The following is an 18,056-nucleotide window of genomic DNA, read 5'->3' as shown; positions in this document are numbered from 1 at the left end:
CTCAACAGCGCAGTGCAGCTGGACTAGAGACCTACTGTGGATAAAAGACAGGAGGATATCAGGTGTGTATTATTTGATGTAGAGGGGGAAGAGAAAACCCAGCAAAGCCAATAGTCAGTCAATAGTCAGTCAGTTTTTGAGCTGCTCTCGTTCCTTTCAAAACGAAAAGGAGGCAGAGCGAGCTTGAACAAAAGAAAACTCATTCACTCCAGTCCTATTCTTGTCCAACACACTATGTTGACATGTAATCCCTGGTTCGGTGACTCTGCCCCTATAGAGGGTGTTTGTGTGAGCATGTGTGTGTGTGTGTGTAGTACAATATAGTGTAAAACAGTATGCAGCTTGAGTGTCAATGCATACATTTGTGAGAGAAAGAGGGTGTGTAAGAGCATGCGCAAATGGGCGTGTCCGGTGCATGTGTATGTGTGTGTGAGGTGGAGGCGTGTGTGTGAGGTCAGCATTTACTGTACATACGGTAAGTAGGTGGGGTTGGGGGGGGGGGGGGGCATCTCTCCCCTTCACTCTATTGTTCTACACATCTATGTGACCCAGGTGTCCAGTCTCATTCTCTTCACGTTGGCCCCCTCCTGCTCCTGCTGCTCCTGCGTGGACGAGGGCCTCAGCAGCCCCATGGCCGAGGAGGCCCCTCCCTGGTGGTGGAAGTCCTGGGCCCGCCCCTGGGCCCCATCGTCCCGGTCCCCCTCGTAGGAGCTGCCGTTGCTGCTCAGGCTGCCGACGGGCGAGCGGCCCTGCATGGTGGACGGCTCCAGGCGCAGGGCCCCTGGGTACTGGCCTGACATAGGGGCCCCTGTGATGGTCACTAGGCCCCCTCCTCCGCCACCCCCGGCTGTGGAGCATGGGGTGCTGCGGTCACGGTTGGGCGACACGGGCTCTGACTTGATGCTGATGTTGGGGTTGGTGTTGATGGTCAGCATGGTGCCCTGAGGTAAGTGGCCCACCGGCCTGGAGGGACAGAGAAAAGAGAGAGAGAGCGAGAGAGAGAGAGAGAGAAATGGTGAGACATGTGCTGACATCTGCTGGTCAGCCAGGGTAACTGCAACACTCCTTATGAACACGCATATCAACATCACCATGAACATTACTTTAAACACAGGAGCCCAGACAGGGACCTGCAAACCAGCACACAGTGCAGTAAGCGCTGATGGAACATAGAGTCAACACCTCCACACACTAGGTGGAGGGGGGAGGGAGTATCCTAGATGACAAATGTGTCAGCAAATTGAGTAGGGGCAAAACAATCAGAACGTTGCAGATAGAAAGGATATAATTGTTTATGGGAGTGGTAGATAAGTGTCCTTTATATGAACGGTGTAGGTCTTCACTTCTATGTGCAGTGCTCTATGTGTTCCACCCTACTGTTCACACACACTCTGGGCTGACAGCTCATCTTTTGGCTAATTGCTAACGACAGGTAATGTTTCACTGCTAATGTTTTAGGGAACACTGCGTCATGATGTAGCTTCTACAAGAGACTATCCTGAAGGGAGGTACGGATGATGGACTGAGGTTAGACACACGAACAGAGACGCAAACAGACTGGATGAAAAGGCCACACGGAAGCGCACGGTCCACAAGCCATGCAGACTGACTCTGGATTCCGAAAGACCACTCCCATACCTTGCGTCATGTGTCCACAGTCACTTTTATCTTTTGCATGTAGTAAGTCATGCAATTGTACCCAGACATCTACAACTAAACACCAATGGGTAAATGCACACAGCCCACAGCACCACCACCCTCGATTGGAAAAACCTACTCACTTGAATCACTTCACCCTTAAAATCAGGTCACCCTTAAAAGGTCCAATGTAGCCGTTTTTATCTCGATATCAAATCCTTTCTGGGTAACAATTATTAAGTACCTTATTGTGATTCTTTTTGACTATTTTAATTGAAAACAAACAAAAATAGCTTCTTAGCAAAGAGAAATGTCTCAAGAGTGTGGAGGGGAAAACTGAAAACTATCTGTTATTTGCAGAGAGGTCTGGAACTTTTTTTCTTTATTTTTCTTCTTTTAAACAGCTCTTACAATTATCATAATTCTCACAATTTCACAGTATTATTCCAACCCTCCAAACGTATTCGGACAGTGACAAATGTTTTGTTGTTTTGGCTCTGTACTCCAGCACTTTGGATTTGAAATGATACTATGAGGTTAAAGTACAGACTGTCAAGCTTTAATTTGAGGGTATTTTCATCCATATTGGGTGAACCGTTTAGAAATTACAGCACTTTTTGTACCTAGTCCCCTCATTTTAGGGGACCGAAAGTATTGAGACAAATAAGAATAGAATATATTTCTAAACGCCTACATTAATGTGGATGCTACCATGATTACGGATAGTCCTGAATGAATCTTGAATAATGATGAGTGAGAAAGTTACAGACGCACAAATATCATATCCTCAAGACATGCTAACCTCTCATCATTACAATAACAAGGGTTAGCATTTTTGGGGGAGTATGATATTTGTGCGTCTGTAACTTTCTCAGTCATCGTTATTCACGATTCATTCAAGATGATCCATAATCATGGTAGCATCCACATTAATGTAGAACTGTTTAGAAACATATTATATTCTTATTTACAATAAAAGTGACTCCAAAATGACACAATACATTATTTACCATTCATTTCTACTGGGCACAGAATAATCTGAAACACAACCAAAACAAATAGCAAATGCATCCAACAAGTTTGTAGAGTCACAAGCTTGACGTAATCATTGCATGCAAGGAATATGGGACCAAATACTAAAGTTTTTACTACTTTAATACACATAAGTGAATTTGTCCCAATACTTTTGGTCCCCTAAAATGGGGGGACTGTGTTCAAAAAGTGCTGTAATTTCTAAACGGTTCACCCGATATGGATGGAAATAACCTCAAATTAAAGCTGACAGTCTGCATTTTACCCCTATAGTCATTGTATAATTTCTAATGAAAATGCTGGAGTAAAGAGCCAAAACAACACAAAATGTCACTGTGCCAATACTTTTGTCGCTCACTGTATATAAAACACAGGAAAATCATGGTTTTGACTGCACTGGACCTTTAAGCTAATGCAATTATAAGGCACAATGACCCATTCATATTCTTGTATATTCTCTCAATTCCTCAGAAACAGAAAAAAGTAAAAGAAGATGCAAGAATGTGCGTCTTTACCCTACAACACACACACATACCTTCGCTCATGTGCACACTCACACTCCCTAATCCCTTGACAGAGTTACTCTGCCTTTCTCTGTGCCAATTTATCAAGTGTAAGCCCGGCATTATGGACTTGTACAGGTAGATGGATTATAGTGCCACAGGGGTCCTGTTGCTATGGAGAATAAAACGGTCAGAGTCAGCAGGCCGGGTGACAGTGATGAAGGCTCGCTCTTCAGGCTAGCTCAGAGCGCTAACACAGCTAGATCAGCCAGAAGCACACGGTTACAGTACAGTACAGTATAGCGCCGTTTCCCAAAACCTGGTCCAGAAGGACCATTGTGTGCACAGTTTTCACTTTAAACCAACCTCTCAATAAATTAGCTTAAACTGAGTTGATAGTGAGTTTCAAGGATGACTACTACCAGCAGCTCCGAAGCCTCTGTCGAATAATTATTGGATCTGGTTTTAATTGAAAACCAGCATGCATGGGGGTCCTCAAAGACCAGGTTTGGGAAACAGTGCCATGCTGTGTGGCTAGTTATACACTGAGAATAGAGGAGGCTGGTGGGAGGAGCTATGGGAAGATAGGCTCATTGTAACGGCTGGAATGGAATTAATGGAACAGTATCAAACACTTCATATGGAATCCACATATTTGACTCAGTTCCATTCATTCCATTCCAGCCATTACAATGAGCCCATCCTCCTATAGCTCCTCCCACCAGCCTCCTCTGACTGAGGAGATATACAGTACCAGCAGAGACCCTCTTCCCTGCCAAATAGCAAGTTTGATTGAGAGGCCATGCTGTAAAGGGAGGGTAAAGAAGACAGTTTGAGAAACTAACACAGGGAGGGTGAATCAGAAACCTCCATTGATGTACATAACAGACAGCCAAAAAACAGAGATAGAAAATAAAAAATACTTATTATAAAAATGACTAAATCATTTTACATTCAAACTTAGTCAAACATTGGGTATTCATTTACTAAATCAAATGTAATTATAGACTCTCATCATTTGGAATTTAGTGACCAAGTCATCAATCTCTAAATATTTTTTTTATTTTTATTTTATTTCCCTTTCCTGCAATGTAGTGTAATCAAGCTGGAGTGGATGTGTTGACACAATGATTCCCTACCCTGTCGTCTGTGCAAACACACAACTATTCCTTGAGGAGAAAGGAGCTTTCTCTGAACTAAATAGGATATTATGAGCACAGCAAACAAATCAGCAGTGTGTACACAAAAAACTATTCATTACTGTGTACATTGTAAAATGTGTGTAAGGTAGAGACATAAAGGTAAGCCTTTCCCTGAACAAAACAGCTGGAGACAGAGAGCGAGATGTATAGAGAGGTATAGAGAGGGAGAGAGAGAGAGACAGAGAGAGAGAGAGAGAGAGAGAGAGAGAGAGAGAGCGAGAGAGAGAGAGAGAGAGAGAGAGAGACAGAGAGAGAGAGAGACAGACAGAGAGAGAGAGACAGAGAGAGAGAGAGAGACAGACAGACAGACAGACAGACAGACAGACAGACAGACAGACAGAGAGAGAGAGAGACAGAGAGAGAGAGAGAGATTGAAAGGAAGAGACAGACAGACAGAGAGTAAGTTAAGAGTGATAGACAGATAGCAAGGTAATGGCAGCAACTGCCACCTGTAAAAACATACTGAGGTAGCGAGTTGTGTGTGTGTGCACCATTTCTCCCATGCAAAAGGACATGTTCCTTAATGCAAGGACACACTGACAGACAGACATGATCCCTAAACAGGAACCATTTCTCCAAAACCCCTTAAAACTCCTCAACTCAGACCCTTTCTCGCCTGAATGCATCAGCTGGGTTCCTCAAACACAGAGACCAACACATCCTGCAAGGCTGGATTGACGTGTGGAAAACGATTCAATAAAACAAGTAAACAAGTCAATGTGGGAAGGCTAGCGGGACGCCCTTGACACAGCATTAACATTTAGATTGGTGTGCTAGTCAACAGGTGCATGCTAGTTGCAGTGAGTCTTTACAGGAGGCTCTGGAATGATTGGCCACTCAGTGCAAGAGAAGGAAGGGGAGAGAAAAAAACGGCAGAAATCATTTCCCCCCTCGCTTCCCACGGTGAGTAACCAGGGCTGACAGGGAACGCGAGGCTCGCGGCGAAAAACCGTCAATCACCTTTGATTGGAAGTGTCTGCTCACTGCAACTACCGTGCAAGGGAATAAAAAACAAAACAGTGGGACTGTACGTATGGCCTATGTAATCAAACGCTTGTGTGAGAGAACAAATCATGGGAGGAATGTGCTCTTCAGGGTAAAATGAGAACGGTTTGTTCAAGTGCCTTACCTGGAAGCAGCAGTTTCACTGATCTTTATGAAGTATGGATGGGTGAAATCGGACTATTGACCTTACTGTCAGGCCATCCAGGTGATATAGAGATTAATAGACCTGTGCTTCATCTGCTCTGAGTTTATGACTGTGAAGACGAAAAAGGAGGACTACATTACTCATTCTTGGTGTGTGTTTGTGTGTGTGTGTGTGTGTGTGTGTGTGTGAGAGTCAGTGCTGTCCTGTGAGACTGACACACACAGCGCGGGGCGGCTGCCATATTCCTGTATATTTCTCTCTTCGGTCACAAGACTCAAAGCCTCAGAAACAAGATATAAAAGAAGGAGGAAAGACAACTTCTACATCCATTTTCCACCACATCAAAGACCAACAAAATAAGCAATAAACAAATGTTGGTCAAGAACAATTCCAGTGTAAGTTCCATGAAATCTAATTGAACTGTTATACCTTCATTATGTTCTTTTGAATTGAACCCAACCTGAGAGCCGCACAAACTTAATTTGATACGACACAGTAAAAGCATGACGATAACCACACATGTAGAGCTAGATGCTAATTCGTTCACCTCAGGTTAGCAGCGAAATTGGAGATGCAGTTAGCCATCTCCCCGTTCTGTTTCTCTGCACCCCACATGCTGTGGACAAGAGGGGGAGAACAAACAGGCGGTTACATACAGCTATCCCGCAGCTAGCCTAGCCGCCGCAATCACAGAAACCTGCATTTAGCTCTAACAATGCTAGTAACGAGACAAAGCTGATGGCTAATGACGATCGCTAGCTAGCATTAGCCTACAGCAGGTGGTCAACGCACACCTAAACCTAAAGCGCTCTCAGATCCACGTGGGGAGATGTTAATGGAGAGGGAGTTATTTAGGTCAGCCTCTCAGACAAACTCAAGGTGGAGGTACATGCATACCAGAGGAGGCTGGTGGGAGGAGCTATAGGAGGACGAGCTCATCGTAATGGCTAGAATGGAATCAATGGAACTGAGTCAAACATGTGGTTTCCATATGTTTGATACCATTCCATATATTCCATTCCAGCATTTACAATGAGCACATCCTCCTATAGCTACTCCCACCAGCCTCCTCTGATGCATACTATACTATAGCTAGTGGATGCCAGTGACGGTCTGAGGTGTTCACAGTTTGGGCCTTTATTGTAGCTAGCAACCATGCTTCGCTGCTCTCGAGGAAAGATGCTTCATTTCATGTCAAATGCCAATGAGGCACGGCTTTAGTGAGTCAGACTTGCTGATGAAATTGTGTGCATACAGTAAGTGCATGTGTGTTTAAGGGCTATGGTCTATAGAACAGGTAAGTACAGAGGGGTAGTCTGTATGGCATGGGTGAGGAGTTACTACTAGATGATTGGTCACATAGTTTGGGGAAAGTTTTGGGTTAACTTCCTTTTAACTGAATCTCATGAATTGAGAGCAACGCAGATATTGGTTTAGGGCAGTGGTATCCAAACTTTTTCAGCAGGGACCTGATTTTTTCAGCAAACATTTCTGGGGACCCCATTTTTCCCCCAGGAATTTCCCCCATCCCACCCCATATCTAACAACACAATGTTAACAATCTAATGACACAACCTTCAATGAATTGCATTTTCATCTCTTATCAAAATGAAAGCATTTAATACATTTACTCAATAATTGTTTTTGTATATTGTTCCATACAATAAATCTCTACTCTTAATTATTATTATTTTTGTATTTTTGGGGGGCGAACCCACTGCAGTCCCCCGTGAGCCCATTAGGGGTCGCGACCCCGACTTTGAATACCACTGGTTTAGGGTGCAGCTAGCTACACTTATACAATAGGATGACTGGGGAAGTGTACTTACACCAAGTTACTGAGTGACGCCAAGCTGATCTGTTGTTGTTGTTGTTGTTGTTGCTGTTGTTGTTGTTGTTGCTGCTGTTGCTGCTGGGATACTGCTGGTTGCTGTTGCCAGGTGGACATGTTGCTAGGCAGCAGCCCTGATGGCGTGAATGTCTGGAGCGCTGTGAGATCTGCACTTGTCAGCTGGTACTCTGAGATGGAGGGAGGGGGAGGGAGGGGAAGAGAGGGAGGAGGGAGGGGGAGGGTGGGGAAGAGAGGGAGGGGGCGGGGGAGGGAGAGAGAGAGAGAGAGAGAGAGAGAGAGAGAGAGAGAGAGAGAGAGAGAGAGAGAGAGAGAGAGAGAGAGAGAGAGAGAGAGAGAGAGAGAGAGAGAGAGAGAGAGAGAGAGAGAGAGAGAGAGAGAGAGAAATACTCACACATTGATCAAAGTGAATATGCATAGGATTCACTTACAGTGGTAAATTGTGCTCCTTTCTGCCTTTGCCAATTTGGGGAATTACAGAGCACACTGACAAAAAGAGAATAACTGAATAAACTAATCAAAAGTATTTACCCTTGTGTTTCTGTCATCCACTGGTCCTAATACACTTGCTTTAAGACACACTACAGACATACAGTGTGTGCCCAATTCCCATATTCTGCAAGCTTTGCCCGTGAGCAGCGAGTACCCTTGTCCTCCTTTACTCACCAGTGTTGTAGGCCGTCTGCATGGCGGAGAAGGGGGCTAGGAGACTGGGCGTCGCCACGGAAACCACTGGCGTGGACAGGTTCCCTTGAGAACCGCCTAACCGCTGAGCATTCTGGGAAGACAGAGGACACAGGAAAGACGCTTGAACATCAGGACGCAGGAAGTAAAGACTTATTTTACCCCATAATGTTTGTGCCCACGCAGTACCATGACATTCACGAACAGAATCAAATGCAAACAAAGGTGGAACATCCTGACCTGTATGGTTATTGACTTTTATATGACACGGAAACATCAACATTCAAGGAATCCATCTCAATAGCATTGGCAAGGCAACACCATCACCACAGCCACATGAAAGTATAGTTGGTGGAGGTGTTAGGAAGTGTTCCACTCAGTGGAGAGTCATGCGGATTGAATGAGAGGCATGCATCGGGCAGAACAACCAGAGAGAGCAATAAAGGGATTGTGTTTGTGTGTGTGTGTGTGTTGGTGTGTGGTGATAAGTGTGTGTGTGTGTTGGTGTGTGGTGATACGTGTGTGAGTCGGGGCACAGACGCTCCAGGGGTGGAGGTCATTGTGCCATAGGTGTCACCTTGTAACTGTTTGTCCTAGTCAATGGACACACACACTCCAGAGAGTACTGTAGCCTATACACTATGACCTCCTCCTTCTCTACCCGACATGGATTATACACACATGGAGTTGACCCATGCACATGCCAAGATACATACAATGCATTCACTGAGAGAGCTTTTAGTCCATTTTGGATTTACCACACATAGTATGTATAAATGGCTACACACTATGCTAAAACATACATTGTACTGTGCTACTATTCGACTGATACTGCACTGTAAGTACTGTATACTAATGATCTACTAATATACCAGTATGACAGTATATCAGTAGGACACTCATGCCTGTGAGACCACAGTGTTGACACAGCAACCACAGTCAAGTCTAGGAGGAGTTTCTATTCACCTCACTCACCAACTCCAGCTCCTCATCGGTCTGCAGGGGGCAGTAGGATAGAGAACACGGGTTACAGCTTTGTACTAACCCGCTGATCTTGGATCAGCCCCCAACCCTAACCTTAACCATTGGGCTCATTAAGGGGAAATGCAAAACTGAACTCAGATCAGCGTCTGGGGGGCTACTTTATCATGCACTCACGAAAATATCACATTTAGAATGGTAATTATAACGTGATCCTTCCTTAGCACAGTCTAAAGCCACACTCAAGTTTGAGTGGTGCCAAAATCAACGTTTTAATTTAATCTTACTATAATTGCTGTCCTATTAATTACTTTATAAACTAATAACAATGACTCAGCATCCGTTTTGTAGAAAAATATGTGAACTTCCGAGGGACACCACTCTGAGGAACAAAATGTTGTTATTACTCTAGACAACCTCCTAAAATGTGTTGAGTTGAGTCATAAGACACAATAATAAATACATACCTCTCATATTTCAACCGTTTACAAATCAAACAGCGTTCACTTCGTTTTGGTATTAAATGTTTATCTCAGAAGGAACAGAGATTCATAAAGATTCAGCACCCCATTGTTTTGTGACTGGCGGGACACCAATGAAGTATTTATCAACGTGAGAAAACAACAGACTCAGTTTGGGCCAGTAGGGCTCCCATAGTGGATCTCTCTGTGGCTCACCAGCTGCATCAGGTTCTTGCCACTCTGGGAGGTGATGACCCGGAGATCAGGCTTGCGGCTGTTCACCATCTGAGGGCTGGGCGGAGGTGGAGACTTGGCCGGGACTACTTTCCCCAGGCTGTTGCCGTTGGAAACGGAGAGGAGGCCGGGGGAGGCCCTGGCACTGATGTAGCCGTTCGCTGGTTGAGAGGGAGACGGAGAGGAGATATTAATATTGTGTTAAGGAATGGAGGGAGTGGTTGTGTGGTGTGTGTATGCCTCTCCCTTACTGTAGGACAAATGTAACACTGTGAATAATAGTATGAATCTGTAAACATTACTCGTTTGACCCTTTCACACATTATACTAACACTATTGACAAAACCTCATATATTTTCACTACAGGAGTAATGTCACTCCTATGTCAACCCTACGTCATCCCTATGTCAACATTCAGACAGTCCACTTCAGGTCACGTCATGTGACACACCCCTAAGAGGAACAACACTTTGTTATTACTGTAGACATCCCAACCTCCTAAAATGTGTTGAGTTGAGTCATAAGACACAATAATACATAAATACCTCTCATATTTTAATCGTTTACAAATCAAACAGCGTACGTGTCGTTTTGGTTTCAAATGTTTATCTCAGAAGGTCCACCTTTTTCCATCGAACGGCTCAATGGTGAGCAGTGTTAATCTGGGACAGCATCAAGCTACTCAGACAACAACATTCTTTCTTGCCATGGGACAGATCGTCAGGCTGACTTCCCCTTACTGGGTTAAAAGGAGCAGTTGACTCAAAGAAAGACAGGCTCCCTGTGTGGATGGGGGAGCGGGGGACTTTCCCAGCACTGTCAGGCACACAACCAGGCAAACACAGACAGTAGACACATACAGAGAGCGAGAGAGCGAGAGAGAGAGAGAGAGAGAGAGAGAGAGAGAGAGAGGAGCGAGAGAGAGACAGACAGAGAGAGAGAGCGAGAGCAAGAGAGAGCGAGAGAGAGAGAGAGAGAGAGAGAGAGAGAGAGCGAGAGCAAGAGAGAGAGAGAGAGAGAGAGAGACAGAGAGAGGAGAGAGAGCGAGAGAGAGAGCGAGAGAGAGAGCGAGAGAGAGCGAGAGAGCGAGAGAGAGAGAGCGAGAGAGAGAGAGAGCAAGAGAGAGAGAGAGAGCAAGAAAGAGCGAGAGAGAGAGAGAGCGAAGGAGAGCGAGAGAGAGAGAGAGCGAGAGAGAGAGCGAGAGAGAGATACACAAAGTGACACGCACACATACTGCGGGCAGACACACTGTCAGTCACACAACTACGCATGCACACACACTCCCTAGAGCTGGGCAGTGTTCTGCGACAGCAGATAAAAGTTGCTCCATGACGTGTCCCAGATGCTACCAGCATGTGACACCGTTTCATCTCACTCACACATACTTCAGTTCAGACACACACACGTACAAACACACACACACACACACACACACACAAACGTGCACACTGACGGATGACAAGGACAGAATGATGTTGTTTGTTCCAGACTCATTTGTGTCAGCAGTACCAATAACACACTACTTCCATCAAACATAAACCCAATGCATAACAGTTATCATAAGTTCGCTCACGCCATTCACAACTGGATAGAGAACTCTGGGCAGCCAGTGAAGGTTACTTTGTATTGAGGTGTTTTGGGATGGGACTAGTGTGTGAGCCGCAACCAAGGGAAAAGTGGAACAGGGCGATGGTAGCTTTTTGTGTTGTACCCGACCTAGCAGACACAGACACTCACTCAATCCTTCCTTTAAGAAACTGGACACTCACTCATCTACCCCAGCAACAGAGGGAGAAGGAGGAGGAGAAAGAACGTGTGTTAGTCTGTTGTTGGCCCCTTGCCCTGGGCTCTTTGAACAACAGGGCTCTAGTGTGTAAGAATTCACACTCATTATGTGTCTATGTGAATGTTTATCCATGCATGTGTTTGTGTAAGAACATGCTCATGTATGTTTCTAAGTATTTATGTGTTGTATGTATGTATCAACATATGTGTTTTAGTGTATACCTGTGTGTGTATGTACCTCTGTGTGTGTGTGAGTGTGTGTGTGTGTGTGTGTGTGTGTGCAAGCCTATGTGTGTGTTTCCGCGTGTGCTCTCTCTCCCAGGCTCTACTCCTATTACCCAGTGTCAGGCGTGGGAATCTCAGGAATGCCGGGTGACGTCAATGGTGACATTCCCTGAGCCCAGAGCCTGGGCCTGTGTTCAACAGCTGAGAACGACAGAGCGAGAGGGAGGAGGACGGGATGTGGAGGGAGAGAACGAGGGAGGAGGGGGAAGAGAGAGAGAGACAGCGGGCTAGCAGGGTGAGTCACTTGAGCTGTGTCTTGGGACCACCGCTCTGTTTACTGCACTGGAGGGTTACTGAGACAACCCCACTTTAGAGAGAGAAAGGCATTGTGACTACGGTGTTCCCTGTTCCATGACTTTGTGACTTGGGTCTGATTCTGAAACTTGAGATATGAGTGTGTAACTCATTGTCGTACGAGTCTTTCATTGATATCAATGTAAAAGCCGAACCTATGCTCACAAAATATAAGTTAAGATTTGGTGCTTAGTGCCTTAGTCACAAATAGAAAAACATATTATTCTCAATACAATAATACAGCCATTCAGTTTTGGGGAAGATGTTGTAGCACAATATCTGATAATATTGTCATCTACCTATGACTGTATGCTGAGAGGAATTGGATTAGAAGGGAGGCTCTGGCCAGTGTCAAAGTCACCTCTGAGGAGATGGCTCTGCCAAGACAAGGTACAGTTTGAACCAGGGGGGATTGGAGTGTGTGTGTGGAAAGGGGGGGGGGGGGGACATGCGGGAACAGCTGCGATAGAGGGAGAGAAGGACAGAGAGAGAGCGAGAGAGAGAGAGAGAGAGAGAGAGAGAGAGAGAGAGAGAGGGAGACAGCGGGTTCAGGGGAGACAGATGAAGGGGGGTGAGGAGACGGTGGAGATGTTAGGCCAGAGTGTTCATGTCATTCATGTCTCGCTCTACCTCTCTTTCTCCCATTTTTCCTCAGTCTTTCATTCTCTCTCGTTCTCTTTCCCATCAACCCCCTGGGCTATTTACAAGCGGCTTTCCTGTGACCCTCAACTGTCGCTGGCCAACAGGTGTGTGTGTATGTGTATGTGTTTGTTTGAGTACATAAGTGCCATTGTCAGTGTTTGTGGCTGTTGCCATCCACCAGCTATCCTGACATCTTTTTCTCTGCCATCAAACAGTGGAGTCTGTCCCAAAGTGTAATCCATACACCTTTTATGCTTTACTATAACCCACAACTCTCATCAAATCAAGGAAAGCCATGTAGGGTAAAAACTAACAAGCTATTAATCTATTGTCACAGCTACAACAGAGAGACGCAGTTCACTGTGTATATGGTATCATCTTATTTGCTAAGTAAAAACTACTCAAACACAACTAGACATTTTAGCAGAAGTAGACGTCACTTACGAACTGGGCTCGGGCATCCTCCGTTGGAGTTGTTCAGTTCACCTCCTAATAGAGCACCTGTGGAAGGAAGAACAGAAGACGGCGGCCATGTTGAAAAGGACAAGTTGTACATACGAGTTGATTTGAATGGTAAGAACTGCTAAGAAAACATGAAGAAACATGCATAATGCTGAATCCATAACATTGTATAACATTGATGCTGTTTAATCGACTACAGCTCAGCGTTCAACACCATAGTGCCCTCCGAGCTCGTCACCAAGCTCGGGACCCAGGGACTGAACACCTCCCTCTGCAACTTGATCCTGGACTTCCTGACAGGCAGACTCCAGGTGGTAAGAGTAAGCAACAATCCCTCCACCATGCTGACCCTTAACAGGGGGCCCCCCAGGGGTGTTTGCTTAGCCCCCTCCTGTACTCCATGTTCACCCACGACTGTGTGGCCACGCACAACTAACTTCATCATCAAGTTTGCTGACGACACAACGATGGTAGGCCTGTTCACTAACAGGGAGGAGGTCAGAGACCTGGCAGTGTGGTGCCAAGACAGCAACCTCTTCCTCTGCGTCAGCAAGACCAAGGAGCTGATCGTGGACTACAGGAAACCAGGGTGGGTGCACACCCACATCGACATCGACGGGGCCGCAGTGGAGAGGGTCAAGAGCTTCAAGTTCCTTGGTGTCCACATCACTGAGGACTTAACATGGTCCTCTCACACTAGCACAGTCGTGAAGAAAGCACGGCAGTGCCGATTCTCCCTTAGGACGCTGAAACAATTTGGCATAGCCCCTCAGATCCTTAGGAACTTTTACAGCTGCACCATCGAGAGCATCCTGACTGGTTGTATCACTGTCTGGTATGGCAACTGCACCACCCTCGACAGGAAAGCCCTACAGAGGGTGGTGCAGACAGCCAAGTGCATAATTGCCATCCAGGAAGTACATGCCAGGCGGTGTCTGAGAAAAGCCTGAAAAATTACCAAAGCTTATATCCCCTGGCCAGAAGACTGTTAAATGGCTATCAACTACTGCTCTCCCTCACACCTACGCTGCTGCTAAAATGATTATTGATTAGATCTATTACTACCACTACACTGCTGTTAATTGATTATTGATTGCCATTACCATTAGTATTAATCTATTTAACCTGCTACTAGTCATTATTACTCCTGTTTACATGTATATATTTCCATTATTATATTACACCACGTATTTATATATTCCTACTACCAGTCACTTTTCAGCCCTGTTTACATATACACAGAGTATACCAAACCCTAGGAACACCTTCCTAATATTGAGTTGCACACCCCCTTTTGCCCTCAGAACAGCTTCAACTCGTCGGGGCATGGACTCTACAAGGTGCCGAAAGCGTTCCACAGGGATGCTGGCCCATGTTGACTCCAATGCTTCCCACAGTTGTGTCAAGTTGGCTGGATGTCCTTTGGGTGGTGGACCATTCTTGATACACACGGGAAACTGTTGCGCGTGAAAAACCCAGCAGCGTTGCCGTTCTTGAGACAAACCGGTGCGCCTGGCACCTACTACCATACCCTGTTCAAAGGCACTTAAATATTTTGTCTTGCCCTTTCACCCTCTGAATGGCACACATACACTGTCTCAAGGCTTAAAAATCCTTATTTAACCTGTCTCCTCCCCTTCATCTACACTGATTGAAGTGGATTTAACAAGTGACATCAATAAGGGATCATAGCCTTCACCTGGATTCATCTGGTCAGTCTGTCATGGAAAGAGCAGGTGTTCCTAATGTTGTGTATAATCTGCCTATCACGCCTACATTGACACTCTTGCACACACACACACACACACACACACACACACACACAATACTGTTTACTATTATTATTATTATTATTATTATTATTATTATTATTATTATTATTATGTATCCTGCTACCAGTCACTTTCTCCTAATCCCTGCCTACATGTACAGTACATCTCAAATACTCCAGTATCCCTGCACATTGTAAATGTGGTACTGGCACTGACCCTGTATATAGCTTCCTCTCTTATTTCTCGTGTTTTGTATTTTTTTTATTTTGTATTATTAGTTATACTATTTTGATAATGCATTTTTTCAATATTACTGCACTGTTGGGTAGGGCTTGCAAGTTAAGCATTTCACTGTACTTGTGCATGTGACAAATAAAACTTGAACTTGTGCTGATGTCAACCATTAACCACTGTCCACTCTGTTCCTTACCTGCGCTGGCCGGTCGCTGTGGTAACCCTGGAGACCCAGCGGTCCTCTGGAGAGATGGTTGCTGTGGTGACAGCAGGCGGGGGTCTGTGAGGGTGGAGGTGACGAAGGAGGTGGTGACCAGGCCGCCAGAGTTACTGAACTGGAGAGAGTTCTGATTGGACACCGGCACCGTGACGGGCATGGAGAAGTTGGGCTGTGGGACGGCTGACTGGAGGAGAGACAGGAAGAGGAGGGGCTTAGAAATGTACACGCACGATGGGCACATGTATAATGGTACAGACACTAAGACACACTCTCAGAAGCATGTGCACGCACAAGCACACACACATACTAACGCACAGGATTCATTAGCATGCAAGTGACTTGTGGAAACAAGAAGCTGAAAAAGTGTTTGCTTTCAGATCACATGCAAGGTTATGTGTACATCATAGAAGCTACATGGGATTGTTATTGCATTGGTTATTGGTGACATGTCATACTGTACATCACATTATACATTTCATTACCCCATATAGCATCTTTAATTGCAGGGAAAATTGAAGAGAAACTATCAGAGAAAAGTCAGATGGTTTTGTCAGTTTATTTTTTATTTTTGCACAGAGCATGGAACTTTGAGTATCTGATATGTAGCCTCTACCTGAGAAGTTGACTGCTAATTTGCTTACTTTTACCTGGAAGTAAACGTTCACCCTTAAAAATGTATATAACTAGTCACTAAAACGTTCTCTAAAGTATCAAGGAGTGCTTTCTCAAAGTATAAGAAGTGTAGTTAGCAAATAGCTTTGAACAGGTCCTGAGTCAGCTAAATAATACTAGCCGTGTGACCCAGCCCAACACCAGGTCCTAGTCAGAGACAGGACCCAGACCAGGGTTGTCCCCTCTTCTGCCTGTAACCCATTTCACCCTGTTCCTCATCATGGCAGAAAGCAGGCAGGGCCTCTATTTATAGAATATGGGCCAAGCGTGGCCTGGTACTGCATGTGCTGAGTGGGACCCAGTTTAAAGAGAGGAAGAAGATGCTCTACTCTGTCCATCATATCGACCTTCCTTCCCGTTAGCCTACAGTGTATTCCACAACTTTCCATCTGGGATGTATGTGTGATGTTATACAGTAGAAGAGATGGGAGCAGGGGAGACATGTGTTTTGTAGTATATCTCTCATTATCTGATAATAGTCCTGTCATTCTTGTGACACACCATTTGTCAATGTGGCGAGACTGAGTGTAACCTTTTCCTTTCTTTATTAGTATTTCAGTAGACTGAGTATTAGTCTGTGTCTGCAATATCTTGTTATAGTGACGAACAACAACAGTGCTAGGTAATGTAAAGACAGATAGGCATCCGGGCTTTCACTAGTGCTGTAGCTCCTCTGACCCATAAGACCTGCGAGGGTGTCATGTCACGTACACAACTTCACTCAATATGCTGTATATGGCAAGAATGTTCAGGGGACTATGGAGACAAAACCAATCTGCCTTGGACTCCGCAGTAATAGAGATGTCTCAAATCCCAGATCACCAGAAACGGAGATAGAGAGAGGCAGAGAAAGAAAGAGAGAGAGAGAGAGAGAGAGGGGAGGGGACGGGAGAGAACGAGAAGAGAGAGACACACAGAGAGAAAGCGAGAGAGAGAGATAAAGAGAGAGACAGAGAAAGACATAGAAAGACCAAAAAGGTGAGCCTACTGGGCATGCTGGTGGGCAGGTCTGGCGTCTGGGGAGGTAGTCTACAATATAAGGCAGCAGGTTTCAGCACTGCAGCACTGCACACTGGCCAGGCAGAGAGGAGGGAGGGATGGATGGGTGGAGGGATGGATGGAGGTTGGGTTAGTGTGAGGGGGCAGAGGTGTGGAAACGTGGAGCATACAGCACTGGGACGGCACTTCCTACACACACTTATCGTATACTCATTCAAACACTGTTTAATACTACACTGATGTACACTAAACTGTGCTGTGGTGTGCCGTTTGGACAGATGTCTCTTGGAGAACAAGTTATGCAGTGGTATTGCTATGTTAGGTCAGATAACTGTCAGTGTGCATAATCTTAATACTAGAGTAGACTGACTCATTCATTGTGTCAAGTACATGGCATTACAAAGGCCCTAAAATGAATCATATTGGATAAATAATAGTCTTTCAGCTTTTCCTCGGGCTAAGTGGGTTCGTTGAAGGCAGCTCAAGGTCTTCTACAACAGCATAACAAAAAACGAACCTATTTTTCTCAGCGGAGCTCTACATTGGTGTATTTCCTAGATGTGAGGGTATCAGAATTAATTAAACTCATGCTCTACTTTCCCTCCCTCCCTCTTGTCCTAGAAGCCTTTGAAAGTTTCCCTTTCAACTTTAGGGAACGTCTCATCCTATTTGTTTAGCAGTGATGGATTAAAACCACAAAAACAACTTCCAAACAGCGTTCGGTTGACCTTTAAAGGTCCTTGACATTTGACTACAATGTTGATCTCACCAGTGAATACTCTGTATAATACAATTAGATTGAATTGTTTTACTAAAATAATGCTCAGCTTTTCTCTTAGTATTGTTGGAATACAGGAGGGAAAACGAGTGCTTTGAAGATTTTTAAGAATTTCAATAAACAGAGAAATAGGTCAAATTTGTCTCTCTTTTTAGTAAAAAATGTCTGACAGTCACAGC

General features: G+C 45.1%; 1 protein-coding gene across 1 annotated transcript in view; it reads right to left on the bottom strand.

Annotated features, from left to right (window-relative positions):
• Positions 1–521: 521 nt before the first annotated feature.
• LOC311139774 (myocyte-specific enhancer factor 2D homolog) overlaps positions 522–18,056 on the bottom strand; it is a 63,402-nt gene continuing 45,867 nt past the window's right edge. The window contains exons 5-12 of the mRNA XM_084174722.1: positions 15,405–15,612; positions 13,185–13,241; positions 9,717–9,895; positions 8,041–8,152; positions 7,355–7,544; positions 6,073–6,141; positions 3,928–3,978; positions 522–963 (exon numbers count right to left, since the gene is read on the bottom strand). Of these exons, the coding sequence (XP_084030848.1) occupies positions 540–963; positions 3,928–3,978; positions 6,073–6,141; positions 7,355–7,544; positions 8,041–8,152; positions 9,717–9,895; positions 13,185–13,241; positions 15,405–15,612 (1,290 nt within the window). The 3' untranslated portion in view covers positions 522–539. The remainder of the gene's footprint in view (positions 964–3,927; positions 3,979–6,072; positions 6,142–7,354; positions 7,545–8,040; positions 8,153–9,716; positions 9,896–13,184; positions 13,242–15,404; positions 15,613–18,056) is intronic.

This window comes from Coregonus lavaretus, assembly GCF_964263955.1.
Source record: "Coregonus lavaretus genome assembly, chromosome: 13".
In the NCBI taxonomy this organism is placed as follows: Eukaryota; Metazoa; Chordata; class Actinopteri; order Salmoniformes; family Salmonidae; genus Coregonus; species Coregonus lavaretus.
This window is presented reverse-complemented; position numbering and strand designations above follow the sequence as displayed.